Source organism: Buceros rhinoceros, unplaced genomic scaffold, assembly GCF_000710305.1.
Source record: "Buceros rhinoceros silvestris isolate BGI_N320 unplaced genomic scaffold, ASM71030v1 scaffold6812, whole genome shotgun sequence".
Lineage (NCBI taxonomy): Eukaryota > Metazoa > Chordata > Aves > Bucerotiformes > Bucerotidae > Buceros > Buceros rhinoceros.
In genome coordinates, this window is record NW_010399420.1 from 1 (window position 1) to 15,946 (window position 15,946).

Below are 15,946 nucleotides of genomic sequence, written 5' to 3' on the forward strand. Positions count from 1 at the left end.
AAAGCGCCCCACTTGTTTAAAATAAAACAAAGAAACAAACAAACCAACAAACAAAGCCCACCAGAACCCAAATGCATATTGTGAGTACATCAGTTTCTAACTGGATGGAAGGGAAATAATGCATTAAGGATATGTTAGCTCTAACACGTCACATATGTGTTTTTAAAAGGTGAAATGACCCTTTTTTGGCTGAGTTGGCCTTCACTCCTCACACACAGCCAGTGGACTGCTTCATGCTATTACTGCGTGAACCTGCCCTTGTAGTAGAGTGTCTCAGCATCTCTTGGTATTACGGCTGTAGTGACATGATCAGCATCTCAGGAGTAAGCTGAAAGTCGCGGAATTTAAATCATTCTCAGAATTGCTATATATGAATTATTTAGAAAGTTAAGGACAATTTTTTTTTATTTCAACTACTAACCAATAAATGTAAAAAAATACCAACAACAAAACAAAAATAAATCCCTTCATCCCCCACATTAAACAATAGTTTTTGCAACATTCAAAACAGTAGAAACTATTTACTGTATATTACTATTAGTGGAGAAAAGCAAATTTAATTTAAAATCATTTTTTCAAACTTCCTCAGTGGATGCCAGATAACTCCAGCTTAAACAAATATAAAAAACCTCATTTTAAATGGAGAATATTACAGACAGAGCTCAATTATTGAGATATTAAGGGCAACATTCAATTTGAGAGACACTTAAGCATCTTTGCCTCCTGGAGATTTTTACATGACAAGGCTTGAAGATAAACATGGTTTTGCAAACAGCAACTATCATATCTGATCACATAACCTGTGAACTGAAGCAGTATGTCAGCAAATATTTCTGATTATTTAAAATATTAAATAACTGTATTTTACTAGGCAGGTCTTCCTCAAAACAATCACAATTTTTTTCAAGAATTAAAACCCATATACAAAAAGCATTCAGATGATCTGTTACAAATCTCTGCATTAAAAAAAAAAAATCACCTCTCTCTGTGATAAAGGCAAAATTAAATACATTGTGGGACATACTAGTAGTGGAGGAGCTGCCTTTCTACAACAGCCATCCTGAGGGGGAACTGTAGCAGCCAAGGACATATAGAGTAGGAATCACCTGACCTAACTGTAACTATTTAGACATTAGATGCCTGATTTAAGCTAATCATCTGGGTTCCCTCTACAGGTAATGGAGATAAGCATTCTCAGAGGGAGATTCATCCTGCTTTGTCTTAGGCATCTCTCTTTTAAACACTTGTAGCTGGATAAAGTCAAGAAAGATCAGCCTCACTGACAGCTTGATAATCTGTCTTTAGCGATGCATGGTTTCCAAATTCAACTAAAATCTAGCCAGAATTGAGACAATTTCTTTGATTCCCCATTTAGCCTTTAATTCTCTCTCCAACCCAAATTTTTCTTCAGTTCCTCCCATGAACATGAACATTCTCTGGCACTTTATTTTTCTAAACTGGACTACATTTTCCTGGAACGTGGGGAATGGCAACCAACATAAATATGCTGCTGCTCTAACAGCTACAAATCCATTTACATGCATGTGCTCTAAATTGCAGTAATGTTCTGAACAGATAGATACGATCGGAATATTGACAGCAATTGTGCTTTCTGGGTCTACTCTACCACTTTCAAATGTGTAAAAATCAGTGGCAACATTAAGGCAGTCAAGGTATATAGATGAATGCTAAAATATATTTACTATTCAAGGAAGATGGCTTAAATCAAACAAGAAAAAAACAAGGGAGAAATACCATCTGGGCCCTCATTTACACGTGTGAGCCCAGGTCACCACACATGTCCCAAGGGCTCTGTGCTTCAGAATATTGTACAAGTCCTAAAGGTGAAGCCTGGCCTCAACTCTCTTTTCAGGGTTTGTGGGTTCTCAGCAACACCAGCATTGCTGCATCGCACTTTAATCACCAAGCCCTTAGAAACAACAGCCGAGATTTATAAGGAAGCAGGTGTCTGACCTCAGGCTCCTAAATTCATAGCTGGGTGCTCAAGGCAGCAGCAAAGCTGACAAGCACCCTGTGCAGTTCTCTGCAGACGCTCACTCCAGTAGTGAGGCACTTAGCGTTTGTTATAACTCAAAATGGATGTTTATTAATTAAGTGTTCCAACGGCTACTTGAAGTGCCTTGGCTGAGAGCTCGTGTGCACTAATTTCAGTATTGGGCATACAGTCTACTCTGCCTCTTACTTCTACAGCATTCCTAGAAAATTAATTTTAATAGTTAAAAAACCATCTTGAGCTGCATACATGAAAATAACCCCATTTCTACTGAATGACAATCTAATATGAAATAAGAATATTCACCTTTTTTCTTACTCTGCCCAAATCCAGGCAATAAATTAGGCTTCTCAGCATGACTGTAAAGTGCTGTGAATTGTATAAACAATCATATATGGACACTGAAAAATAACCCTTATGCACATTGCATTATAGTTCCAAAAATATATTTACAGTCTATTACAAAGATTACAAATGGAAGTGTCTATGTAACGGGATTATGCTAGTTAAAAGCTTTTTACAGATTTTCTTCAACGAAGGCGGGGGGACAAAAAATTAGTATAACCAAACTGATTTTTCTAATGAAACAAATAAATAAAATGACAAATATTTAACACTGTACATGATCTAAAAAGGAGGAGAAAAAAAGGAGGGGTAAAATGATGCATTTAATTTTTGATAACTATCTTTGGTCCTAAATGTGGGAAAACACATTATGTAGCACTGAATATACATGTTTGTGATGCTCTGCAATTAAAATAGAAAAATATAGTGCATTTTCAATGTATTCAGAGCTCACTACACATAAATGTGTGTACAAAACAAGACAGTATAAATAAAATTTACAAGTTTTACAAAGGAACATTTACAGGGTTTTTCTTTTGTTTATATATTTTTTTTGTGTGGATGCCCACATTATCAAACAAGACCAATTTATGATTGATCCCTGGGATCTTTCTCTATCAATCAAAATCAATAGAAGCAGCCCAATTCTCTTTGGAAGTACAGCATTTCATTGCTGGGGTAGTTCACAATTTTCAGATTTTCTTTTAAAGCATTTCTCTGGTTCATATATATTCGTGCAGTATCTCTAAAGACACTGTTCATTATTGCTTATTAAGTTAAATATTTTAATCAAACAAAATTCATATATAAGTAAATGGATAAAAAAGATATTCCATTGAGCCACTACTCTTGCACCTGTGTTCCTGATGAACGACTGCTGTGTCTGTCTGTGTGAGCACGCACACACGTTTGTTCAGAGCAGAAAAAGCTTGTAAAAAAATTGAAAATTTTGAACTGCCCCTTGCCTCACGCTCTACAGTTCTCATATAGAATCTCTGTCCTTATTCTGACAGCTGGACTGCATCCGGATTAAACTCATATAAAATATATGCCAGCTATTTCTCTCAGATTTGTTAATGCAGAGTATTGGAAAAAAAATGAGATGTGCTCAGATTAGATGGTTTAGGTAACACTGGAGAACTGCACCCGTGTTCTGAGACACTCCTACAATCACTTGTCCATTCAATGCGGTGTCTCAGCAGGTTTACAGTTGTAGATCTACATCTTAGAATATATCTCACTTTAACTGTAGTCCATCAAAATCATCTTGCAAACAATTTGCTAAAAGTGCCTAGAACTACTTAGGGGTCATTATTGCTTTTCTTTTTCTTTTTTTTTTTTCCTCTTTTGTTTTCTTTTAAAAGATAGTATATATGTGTAACCTTAAAAAATTCTTTAAAAAATATCAGAGCTCTTGGCAACTTGCATTTTCCTGACTCCCTGCCAATTAGCTAGCCATGTCAATATGGTGCTGATTTAACAAAAGTAAATGGCACAAAAGGATACCAAAGTTCGGACAGATATACATTACTTGGTCATGCTTCTTAAATCTCTAGTAACTCAAATAATCCTTCAGAGGTACCCAGTGTAGTAATGTGTCATAGAATTAGCACTAAAAAGGTCCAAAGATATAAACATCATACTAAAAGAAAGTCTTTATGAAGAATAAACACAAATGATTAAAAAAAGATTCAGAAATCACAGATTTAAGGAAAATATTTTGTTGAATTCAACAATAATATCATGATTTTATCTGACAAATATATTCTTTTTTAAATTTTTATGTACATTTAAAAAGTCTGTTAGATAAAAAGGAGGTTAGAGAGCTCAAGGTGTTTGTATGTTTTTTTCAGGTAGTACTTTGTTTATTGTCACTGGTGTTTTCCTTGCCACCACTGGTGGATCCTAATTCCCTTTTCATAAATTCTGGTGGCACTTAGGAGTTCAAGTCTGTAGGTGCTTCTTGTAGCTCTTCTATTCACTGCAGGAAGGACCCAGGAAATCAAGTGTCTTCTAGCAGCACTTCATATATACTGAAGGCCAGTGCTGTTCTCTCAGTCTGTCACCTCCCTCATAAGGGAGAAATGTCTATCACACTTGGATGCCAGTGCCGTGTAAATGTAGCATTTGTGCTCTCATAGTCTGAATGCTGCTCATGATTTTCTTTTGATGACCAACCAACGTGATCCCTAAACTCATCACATCCCTGGGGAAGATAAATGCGTACATTGTTAATTTTTCAACTTAAACTGCTACTGTATGGTATTCAACTGTGAGTCAACGCTATGTAGTGGTCTGTGCTACGGGTTTCTAACATCGAAGTACACTGGAAACTCGGCTCAGCACTGTGAAGTTCATATAGGCACTGTTCAACTTCTCAGCAAGGAGTGCAATTACATACCAGGTGTCATGTAATTACACTGAGTGTGTCTCCACATCTGAGAATGAGGCCAGTATGCTTTGCACTACAAAAAGCTTTTATTGTGGATTTTAAAGACACCCGGAAAAAGAGACACTTGTCTTGTAAACTAATTTGGGTGGCTTCTGGGACACAGTTACGTATAAATACAGGATTTTGGGGATCACATTCTGCTTTCTAAAGAGATGCCTAGAGAAACCCTTTGCATATTGAACCACACCCATCATGCAAATCAAAGAGGAGCAGCTGTTGTAATTTCACCGCTACTAGTGCTACCGACCTAGTAGGAGTGTGTGGGTCTGGTGACAGTTCCCAAGCTATAGGTGAAGAACCCTAGTGATATCAGGGAGATAAGAGTAGGGTTGCAAATCTGAAAATATTGTTTAGAAACATATTTAGAAAACTATAGCTCTCTGTAAGAGGAATTATATGTGCTTGGCAACCACCAGGACAAGAACGTTGTTTGCAGGGTGCCAGGAAGACCTGTTTAAGATGGCAGTACCAATACAGGCCATGCTTGCCTTCAGAAAATTGTTTTGCTTCTATAGACTTTTATCCTGATGCAAAGTCATTTCTTGCAGGACGCAGACAGCCCCCAGCCAATTAGAAGAAAATTCCACATCTTCCGAGTACATGTCTGGAAAAAGGTACCAATTAGGCAGTGGAGGCAAAGTGGTTATTTTCCTATACATATATACTTTGAAATGGGACACGTTCTCACTCAAATTCTAGCCCCTTGGTGTTATTTCAATTGGTCTCAAAAGCAGGGAACAGAGTGATGCCACACATAGGCAGCAGGGTTTTATGGGATGCTCTAATATAACATCATTAGCTGCTAAACCAGCTGGCTTAACCCCAAGCACCACGTCTGTACTCAGGGTAAAGTTTTGGAGTTGACCATTGTGTATTTTTTAACCTCGAAATTCCCTAAAAGCAAGTTAAACATGCCCAGTACTAACTTACTCAATAGTCATCCTGGCAACTGATTCAAGAGAGTTGTAGCCTGCTGCTGTGAAATTATCCTTATATCTTTCCATCTTAATAGCTTGTAACCATTCGCCTACGGAGCAGAAAGTGGTAAAATCGGGAGTGTTCTGGTCCAGAAGAGGGCTAATTGGTCTACGGAGAAGGAAAAAGGAAAGTAAGTTGTTTCCAAAGAGAGTAAAAAAAACATCAGGGAGTATTTAGCAAGGTGAGAGTCAAACAAGTTTGGGGTATTAAAAATGTCTAGAGTAGAAAGCAACAGGCCTTTATACACAGTTTAGGTTATTCTGTGAATAGTTCTTGACTACTCTATAGCTCACAATATGTACCTCCTAAGCTTATTCACATACAAGATGAAAGGACAGAGAGAGCAAAATCTGCCTAATGGACTATTGTTACCAACAGAAAATCAACCTTGTTACCTAGCATGACAGCAGCTGCAGCTAAAGTTCCTGTGTAACAAATTTGCTATTCTCTTAAGCATCTTAGAAAATGTAGTAGTAGATATTCCCGTTATTTAATTAGATGGGACAAAACAAAGACAAGGAAAGAGCAGAGACACGAAGTAAGTTGTTTAAGGTCACACAGCAAATCAGTCACTAGAGAACACAGGCCAGTTGACTCCTTAATGCAGTGATCTAGTTAGCAGATCAAAAGATTACCATGATTGAATAATTCATCTGAAATTTATGAAGAAGCCTTTAAAAGCTACACCATGAAATACAATGAGATGTAATCACTGAAAGGAGTTAAAGCCAGAAAATGCAAGGTAAAAGTCTAGAGCGTAGCATGTCAAGGCACCAATCACAAGTATTATTAATTACTATTTCTACTGTAGCAGTTCTTAGGGCAAGGTATGCAACATAAAAAACCACCATAGATGATGCTCCTTGCCAGCAAGACTTCACAATTTAAGGAAACAAGAAAAACAAAGACTGCTAGAGGTGAGAGTGTGGAAAGAGTATCAAGCGGGCAGTAGTTTACTGAGAAATGTATTAGTTCCATTATATTTACTTCCTTTATTTTGCTTATTTTTGTAAGAAAGTCCTTTTTGGCTTTGTTCAGCATGGTATAAAAGAAGAGCAAATGAGGGAAGAGACAAACAGAGAACAGAAGAAGGAGGAACCAGGAGACGTGGAGCAAGTGTCAAGTGGAACAAGCCAGCAAGCAGAACATCCAGAACCCAACCACATGCACCATGATAACGGCACAGACTAAAGCTCTTCTTACCTGCTACAGGTTCCCAGTGGGGTTTTCAAGCTGTTTGGGTTTCTAATCATTTTGTCCAGAATACCAACTATCTGCTCAAACTTTGGCCTTTCACCACGTTCCTTCTGCCAACAATCTAGCATCAGCTGGTGCAGTCCTGCTGGGCAATCCATGGGAGCCGGCAAACGATAACCTTCTTCGATTGCTTTTATAACCTAGTAGTCAACACAGTTAATGATTTTTCATCAAGGGATATTTAAGGAATACATATTGCTACCCAGTTCAAGAAACAACGGGAAAAAATAGTAAAGAAAAAAAATTAATAAACTAAAGTTTACCATCAACGTTGCAAAAACGTGAGTCTGTAGCCTTCATGTTTTCAAATAATTTCCCCGACTTCATCTTTGGGTTTATTAAGCATACTGTTCTATATGTGCAGAACATAGTTATATTACCTAGTCAAGTGAGCAGCGGGGAACAACAATTAAATTCACCAGGGGAGCAACAGATAGATTGATAAATGGGAGTTATTTCAGAGAGCATTATTACTTGCCCCAAGGCTTTTATGAAAGGGTGTGCGGTAGAAGCAACTGACTTGTAAATGGATAGGGATTTGTGCATGCACATATAAAATACAAAAAGCCTGAAGATATAATCAAAGGATCCAAGACAAATGTTTAGCAGACAGAAATTGTTAGGGAAAAAGGTTGTATTCTATGTCTAGCCATGTTATATTAATGATAAAGTGGCAGAAATGTGCCATGTGAGAGAGGAAGACCTGGCTGGATAGCACTTTAATATATCACCTGAACAGAAAATTAGATTTAATAAGAGATGTTGCTAGATGATTATATGATCGAAGGAGAACATAAATGTCTGAGCCAAGAATTACACCCACACGTTGACTTCCTTAGTGAAGTCCATTTGGATTTAAGTAAAAAATAAAAATGGGTAAAGTAAAATCACAGGAAACTGCTGTAAACCTTGAGGGCAGGATAAGAAAGCACATCAGGAAGCAAGGCAGATAAGAAAAGCTTGTGAAAAAAGTCTAAAACACCATTCATGGGGGACTTCAAGTACACTGACACTGACTGACATAACAATATTAGAATTGCTAAGGAAGGATGCTTGTTCCTGAAGGGTAGTGCATAGGACTGTCTTCTCACCCTGTTTGTACACAAAGCAGAGACTGTTCTGGATGTAGCCCTAGGAAGTAGGTCTGGCATGATAAATAAAGTTGGTGAATCCAGGGTTTAGGGATAATAATAACTTCAAATAAAAAAATATTCCATAGGTTGTGTGAGAAAATGCAAAAGCAGTGGACTGCAAAGTAGACAGAACCGCAAAGAATACAAAATGACCTTCAAAAATCTGGCTGAAATCCACGATTGTATTAAAACCCTTTGCAGAAAAGAAGTTTTGCGAAAAGAGGAGGCAGAGCCCAGTGGTAGGAGACTTACTACAAGTTTGTGACACAGACTGTCCTTCTGACCCCAGGTAAGATGCCTTATCTCCCTCGGCCCCAGCTTTCTATCTGAACGTTCAGAATGACAGTACTATCCGACAACTCAAACATGACTGAAAAATATTCAGTTCCTGCAGTAACACCCACACACCTTGAAGAATGAGTGCAGTGACCTTTTAGAGACAGTGAAGTTATCTGTCAGACAGGGTGGGGAGAGAGGATTTCTGCAGAAGAAGAGGGAAATTGGAAGAACAGTACTATACAGAAAAGAATGTATTAAGAGTAAAATGTAAGACCTTTTAGGGCAGTGTTAAGAGGAAAAATGAACACCTCCTCATGCTTACAAGCAGCAGTGGAACAAACATGAAAAATAAGCTACAGTGTGTATAGGACAACCAGTGTGCTATGAAAAGTAATGTAGAGATTTCTGACTTTCTAAAAGGTGAGAGGTATTAAACCCTTTGTGCATACTATGTATGATTTACTACAAACTAAGTAGTTGCTTAAGAGGTCAGAATGCAGAGACAACCAATGAGGAACGAAAAAGTAGGTATCAGCAACACACAAGTAGCTAAGACCCTTGGAACTAGAAAACCATTTAGAAAGGACTACATCCAAGAGTGTAAGGGCTTTGAGGATACTGAAGAATCATCTTCTTTGATGTGTGTTCTGAGAAAGAAGGATGAAACTGGGAAATGTAAAATAACGATGGAGCTAGGGATGGATGGAGTTGCTGGCAAAACATTGGAAAAAACATTTTAAAATATTGGTAAGTAAAGTTTCTTATTTAAAAGCAAGAAAATGTTTATACACAAACACTGGCACTTTGAAGGGTACTACCTTCAAGTGCCTATTCTGCTATGAAAGGTGGGGTGGGGTTCCAAAAACCAGTAGTAGGAGATAATGAAATAGATGCAGGAAATTATTTTTTCTTTAAGTAAGCAAAATTTTTTGTCTTCTACAAAGAGAAGACAGCTAGAGTTCTTACTAATAGAAATGATCTATATTATTTACAATTTCCAAAATTCATTTTTTAAATTCTGCTTTTGTTACAAAAGAGAAAAATGGGACACTGTTAAAAGTCAAGTATACTATTATCATAATCAGGTTATTTGAGGATGTAAAGTAAATTTGAAGAGGGTCAGGTCTGTTCACTGTTGCCAACAAAGAAGCATTAAATACAGGTAACTGGACAATGTAATGTTATCACTCTGCTTCTCGGTATATAATAATAATAAAAATTAATAATCATAATAATGGTAATCAATCCAGGAGTACAACAAAGAAAAAATATGTGAGCCTAAGGTCTTGCCCTTTTCTGAAGAACTAATCTGCATTAGGACCAGTAACCAAATGAGAGCAAAAACTAGCAAACGCCAGCAGTCTAAACAGGAGAACAGGGTAAAGTGCAGCCATTTGAGGGCTACCGTCATCAGCAAGGATTAAGCTGAGGGGAGCCGACTGATCAGAGAAGTTGCAGAAAATCTCTGTTCAGACCACTGTGCCTCTGTGGGGAGCTTGAATGATGAGTGCTCTTCTGGTGCACCCTAGCTCCAGGTCACTGCTAAAAGGAGGACTTTTGCTTAAAAAGAGATCACAACACAAAATTGTATCCTCCATTAATCTAATGACTTAAAAGAAGGGGGAGCAGAATTAAAAAAATGCGATCTAAAGATCCAAACTCAGGGATACATATTTTTTTATGAGACCTGATCTGGTCTATGACTACATCCACTTTTATGAAAAAAAACAAAACAAAACAAACATTTAAGATATATAAACTGCTTGAGTGTATATGCAAAATTAGAATAGGCACACTTAGCTTCTTTATTTCAGTTAAATATTCCCATTGGTAACTGTGAAGGAGAATAAATAACTAATAATAAGATGATTAAAAATTTTTGCATCATAGATTTATTTATGGAATTGGTAGGATGTGAGTATGTTTTGGGAGGACACAAAGATCACATGAAGATCACAGAATATTTGAAATTATTTTACCAAGTAATTGATGTATCTTTTAATTATGTGCTATTGAAGATTATTATGTAAGATGCTAAAAAGAGAGGAAACTGCAAGCAGTGGTAATTAGCTGTTTTATGGATAAGGTTCATTCACCTGCGGTTCTCAATAGAGGGAATACTTCTCAAAATCCAACAAGAAGTATGAAAATACCAAAATTTCTCCCTTGTTTAAAACTTTTTATTTATTGTTCCCTGAAAGATAGGTATGGTTTGCCTTTGAAGCATCTTATATTCCTGTCAGACTTCTTTTATGTTTGAATCTAGTACAGAAGGAAGGTGTCAAAAGAAATGAAACTCTGCTGGGTGTCTAGGGAATGTAAATATTTCTCTTTCTCTGCCCCAAGGACTTGTTTGCCCATATTTTGACAGTCCATGAAATCTTTGACACTGAGACCTGTCAAATATTAACGGCTTTTCACTGAGCCAAACTGACTCATCATTTACTCTTTTATCTTTTTTTTTTCAACTTCGATGTCGATCAGTCAATCAAAAAATAAAATAATAATAAAAAAAACACACTCAAGCCCCTGACCGGAAGAAATTTAAATCAGACTCTTTCTGACATCTTTCTCACCTGCATGGCCTTTTCCTGTGCACTTTCTCTATTAATAGGTAACCCTGTCAGAACATCCAACTGTTCTATTACTGCTAACCTGTTGCTCTGGGTCATACTTTATGCAAACGAGGGTATTGTTAAATCGGCATAATTAACTTGAAAAAGCAAAAGTAGGTCACTAAACGACACTTTTTTCAAGTGATTAATCATTGCTTTGAAGTCAGAAACCTCAGCATTATTTTTTATTGGAAAAAAATTAATTCCTTACATGCTTAAGCGTAATAAAGTGAAGAGCACATATTACTATTTCTGATGTTCCAATTTTACTTGATACTGGGACAAAGACATACCACATCCACATGGCAGAAGAACAGTTTAGAGGTTTAGGTAAAGAGTTCTGAGAACTCTACAGTATTTTGATAAATCTTATTTTTAAACCAGCATTTTATGTATGCATAATGAAACACATATGTTGTATGTGGTTACAGTATGTAATTTTTGTTTTTCTAACACACACACACACACACACACTCGCAGACAAAATATAACCTACATCTTGATTTGACATATCCCAGTAAGGCCGTTCTCCATAAGACATTACTTCCCACATAACTATTCCATAACTCCACACATCGCTGGCTGATGTAAATTTGCGGTATTGGATGGCCTCTGGAGCTGTCCATCTCACTGGAATTTTTCCACCCTATAAAAAAAAAAGAAAATAATTAAGTTTTTATTTTTCTCCACAAAATTTCCACATCATCTTCTGTAGACTGCATTTATCATCATTTCCATCAACATCGAAAGCAGCTCTTACATCATCTGCTACAATTGACCAACTTGGAGGATTTTTGAAGGAGTCTAAGGAAGCTTAGGTTCTTAAAACACTTGGACCATAGAAAATTAGACACCTGTCTAAGCTAGGTTGGATGCTTTTCTCTGGATGTGCTTATCTCTCCATTGATTTTAAAGGGCTGCTTAGATGTCTGATTTACACCAGTCATTTAACTCCTGTCTGGATGGTAAGATCGGTGAGGGGAATATCATCCTGTGCGTATAAATCCCACTGACTTGTCATATGGATCCTCTGAAATCTCGGCCTGACGTTTTTAAACCAGATTCCCACTCCGAGCCCAGAGGCAGGAGTGACAGCCATGAACACCGGTGCAGCTTCCTGGATCCCCGCACCTGTTGGAGCAGATTCCAGGGGACCCTCCTTCCCTCAGCATAAGAAAATAGGTATAGTGAGGCCCCATGGGTGGGAAAGTGGAGCTGGCTCAGCAAAAGAATAACGAGCATAGTGTGTTCAATGAACGCTTATTTAAGAAAAGTGTTTCCCCCAAAAGCAAGTGAAAATACAGGAGTTGAGCTTTGTCACAGTTCAGCCTCAAGCTAGTCAACCTTTTGGTGATATAAAATCTAGTCTGAAAATAGTAACAGCCTACAAATATTTTAATTGACTCATAGTAAATGAGATTATTAAAATTTTTATGTGCAAATCTTCCATATTTGTTCAAACAGAAAATCAAGAGGAAAGGAATAATGAAGATATTGTGCAAACTTTTTAGAACTTTACTAAATAAAAATGTATGTTCTTACAATTTCAATCCCTAACCACAGCCAGATTGCTATAGAGACTCTTTTCCTTTTGACTAGTTAACATTTCTCAAGCAATTGATGTATTTCTCTTATCTAGACTCTCTAGAAGATATGCTTCTTCTTAATAACCATATCTCAAATGCACTAAACCCCATCGATTTCTCTTACGGTAGTAGTGTAGACAGCCTCTGGATCATCTTCTATAACTCTGGAAAGTCCAAAGTCTGACACTTTACAAACAAGGTTGCTGTTGACAAGAATATTGCGTGCTGCAAGATCCCTGTGTACATATCCCATATCGGCCAAATATCTCATTCCAGCAGCGATTCCTCTCAACATTCCCACTAGCTGAATGACTGTAAATTGCCCGTCATGTTTCTGGAGGGAAGAAAGGAGCAGCAATTCTTGTTAGTATAGCTGAGAAATTAGAATTAGTTTTACAGCTTTAGCTTTCTACTTATTTGCTACTTCTGTGGCAATCCAACCTGGGGCTAAGAAACTCACTTCAAACACAAGTTGTATTTTCATCAGAGATAAAGCAGTACATCCAGTCAAGGGATGAGTGAGTACTAGTAACGTACTGGAAGTAACAAAACTTGTTAATCACTGCAAATATCTGGCTAAGCCACAGACAGTCTCTTCTAAGATGGATTACCCGATGCACAGTTCTTTAAAGTTTGCCTCTATGCTCTTCATTCCTCAGCATAATTATTTGTGTCAAGAAAATAAGAACTATCTTCTTTTGGATTCCTAGCTACTGATAATTTTATTCATAGCTTGAAGTTTATCAAACAGACATAATTTTTCTGCTTCCTATAGAATGTTACACATCATTCCACACTTTCCTGTACACCTGGTAAGGAGTCAGAAGTGGCCAGTTCAGAACAAAAATGCTAAATTGTTATAAACTTGCATTTCTTTTTCCTTTGTTCTTCTCTTAAACAAATCTGTAGTTCATTTAGAGATTCTTGTATGCTGATTTCTACCATGACACAATAAAATTCTACTCCCCTAAAAAGAAGATTTGGCTTCAGGTATCAATGGTTTTCACTTCAGCTGGTGGCAATAATAAACCCCACTACATCTACGCTGCATCAGATCACTAGAATTCCTAGAATGTGCCCATGTGATCCTATCTGATCCTCTAATTTCTGATCTGGTTTTGTTGAAATAACATAGAGAACTGCTAGTATTTGTCAAGCTCCATTTCAGCCTTAAAACCATTTTAATTATATGAATGTCATGCATGTGTACATACGTACGCACATACATAAAACCGTATTTTAAGTGACAATATGTCACTTAAAACATGTTTATATATGTTTCCATTTTGTAACTCACCCTAAGAAATGCATCTAAGGCCCCATTCTCCATGTATTCTATTACAATCATGACTGGTTTCCCTGAAAGAAAAGAAGACAGATTTTGCTTGAGAACCTGGAACACAAATGGAGTGCCTTTTTTTGATAAAACGTATTATTTCTTTGAAGGACTAAATCATTGAGACAGCGAATATTTCTGGGGCCTCCAGCACTGTTACTGAGCTCTAGTAAGTTCTTAAATGTCTGCATGGAACATGATCATGATTCAAAAAATTAAACCACACAAATCAAAATGTCAGTGTGTACTCCTAGCTCCTGCTGTGTGAACCGGACTCTGGAATAACGACACTTCAGATAATGTGAAAGGACATAAGAAACCTTATCTCTCTGCATGGTCTTTGAGGCTACATGAAGCTAGAAAAATAATGTATTTCAAAGTACTTCATCTTTTAATCATGCATGCATCTTAATTATTTTCCTCAGGGTGTAGCATAAAGCAAGTATTGTTTTAGTTAGTTACGCATCCAGAGAAAATCCATTAGGAGTGTGCAGCCTGTTTATAATTTGAATCTTTGACCATGAATAAGCTGAAGTAATTTCTGCCATTATGTCGTCACTTGACTGACAGATCAAGTCATGGCTTACCTCTGGTAACAACCCCTTCTAAGTGAACAACGTTGGGGTGGTCAAACTGTCCCATGATGCTTGCTTCGCAAAGGAAATCTCTCCTTTGCTTTTCGGTGTAGCCAACCTTCAGAGTTTTTATGGCTACTGCAACATCTCTCTTGCCAGGAAGCTTTAGACGTCCACTGCACACTTCACCAAACTCCCCTAAAGTGAAGCATATCAATAATTACCCTGACGATAATATCAATATTATTTTCAGGCCTTAATTCAACTAGTTGCCTAAGTGTGTGTTTAAATTTAGCATGTGAATGCTCATATTTGAAACGGATTACTTAGGAACACAAAGTCAGGTACGTGCTTTAAATGAGTGGTTGACTAAGTACCTTAGAGAGTAAATACTTCACATTAAAGCCAATCTACAGGACTGTTATTTAATTATATTTTTAAAAACTTGATATATTTTTTCATAAATAGGAAATAAATGTGAAGTAGCTTTCATAAGAAAATACTGTTACAGAAATACTAACACCGTTTCTAAGTGAAAATGTGATTCTGTTCCACATGGGTTTTTTGCTATCTTTAGATCTGACGTGTTTTTTTCTTTCAAAAGGCAGCTTTTTCAGACCTGCTTTTAATTTATCATCATTATGGTGTTAAATGAAGCACTACATTGTTACTTTCAAGTAGGATAATTTACTTTGCAGATAATGAAATGAAAGGTATGACTTATAATAATTTTGTTACATTAAACAAACACAAGCAAATGCTTTAAATTTCTAACAGCCTTCTAAACTAACTGACGCTTGGAACTTGGAGAAGCATGTGAAAAAAATGGCCAACCAAAAAAAGCCTCAACAACCATAATTTGGGAGAGAAACAACTGGACTCCACTGGACAGGAAAGAGGATGAAAGTATGTGAGAAGTGGAGCTGAATGGCTAAACATCTACCTCACTGTTACTGAGATCGTCCCCTGCCTCACAGCTGCGTCATCAGAGAAGGAGAGACCCCCTATTCTGTAGCTAGGAAGAAAAGTCTCTTGGGATATACAGGAGAAAGGGCAGTAACAGATCTTATAATGAATAAAGGGGAACATCTCTTTTAAAAGAGAAAGGTTAATCACAAAAGTATTTAATAGCATGGTACTTTGCAAATACATAAAGTATGGGAGATATAGATCCAAGTCCCTCCTCTAAATCAAACCAAGACTGAAATTTATCTCCTACATAACTGTGGAGTTCCTTAAAGTTAAGCTATGGAGTATACACAAGTATGCAGACACAACTACATCCAAGACATGTCTTCTGGTGAGTGCTGGAAAAAATGATTGAATTAGTAAAGATAAACACAGAGTTTGATTAAAGAATCCCTTTGGGACATAGA

General features: G+C 37.0%; 1 protein-coding gene across 1 annotated transcript in view; it reads right to left on the minus strand.

Annotated features, from left to right (window-relative positions):
- Nucleotides 1–3,431: 3,431 nt before the first annotated feature.
- LOC104489310 (ephrin type-A receptor 7-like) overlaps nucleotides 3,432–15,946 on the minus strand; it is a 67,943-nt gene continuing 55,428 nt past the window's right edge. Inside the window, exons 7-13 of the mRNA XM_010131456.1 lie at nucleotides 14,583–14,768; nucleotides 13,957–14,018; nucleotides 12,784–12,993; nucleotides 11,570–11,719; nucleotides 6,993–7,186; nucleotides 5,742–5,897; nucleotides 3,432–4,565 (exon numbers count right to left, since the gene is read on the minus strand). Of these exons, the coding sequence (XP_010129758.1) occupies nucleotides 4,451–4,565; nucleotides 5,742–5,897; nucleotides 6,993–7,186; nucleotides 11,570–11,719; nucleotides 12,784–12,993; nucleotides 13,957–14,018; nucleotides 14,583–14,768 (1,073 nt within the window). The 3' untranslated portion in view covers nucleotides 3,432–4,450. The remainder of the gene's footprint in view (nucleotides 4,566–5,741; nucleotides 5,898–6,992; nucleotides 7,187–11,569; nucleotides 11,720–12,783; nucleotides 12,994–13,956; nucleotides 14,019–14,582; nucleotides 14,769–15,946) is intronic.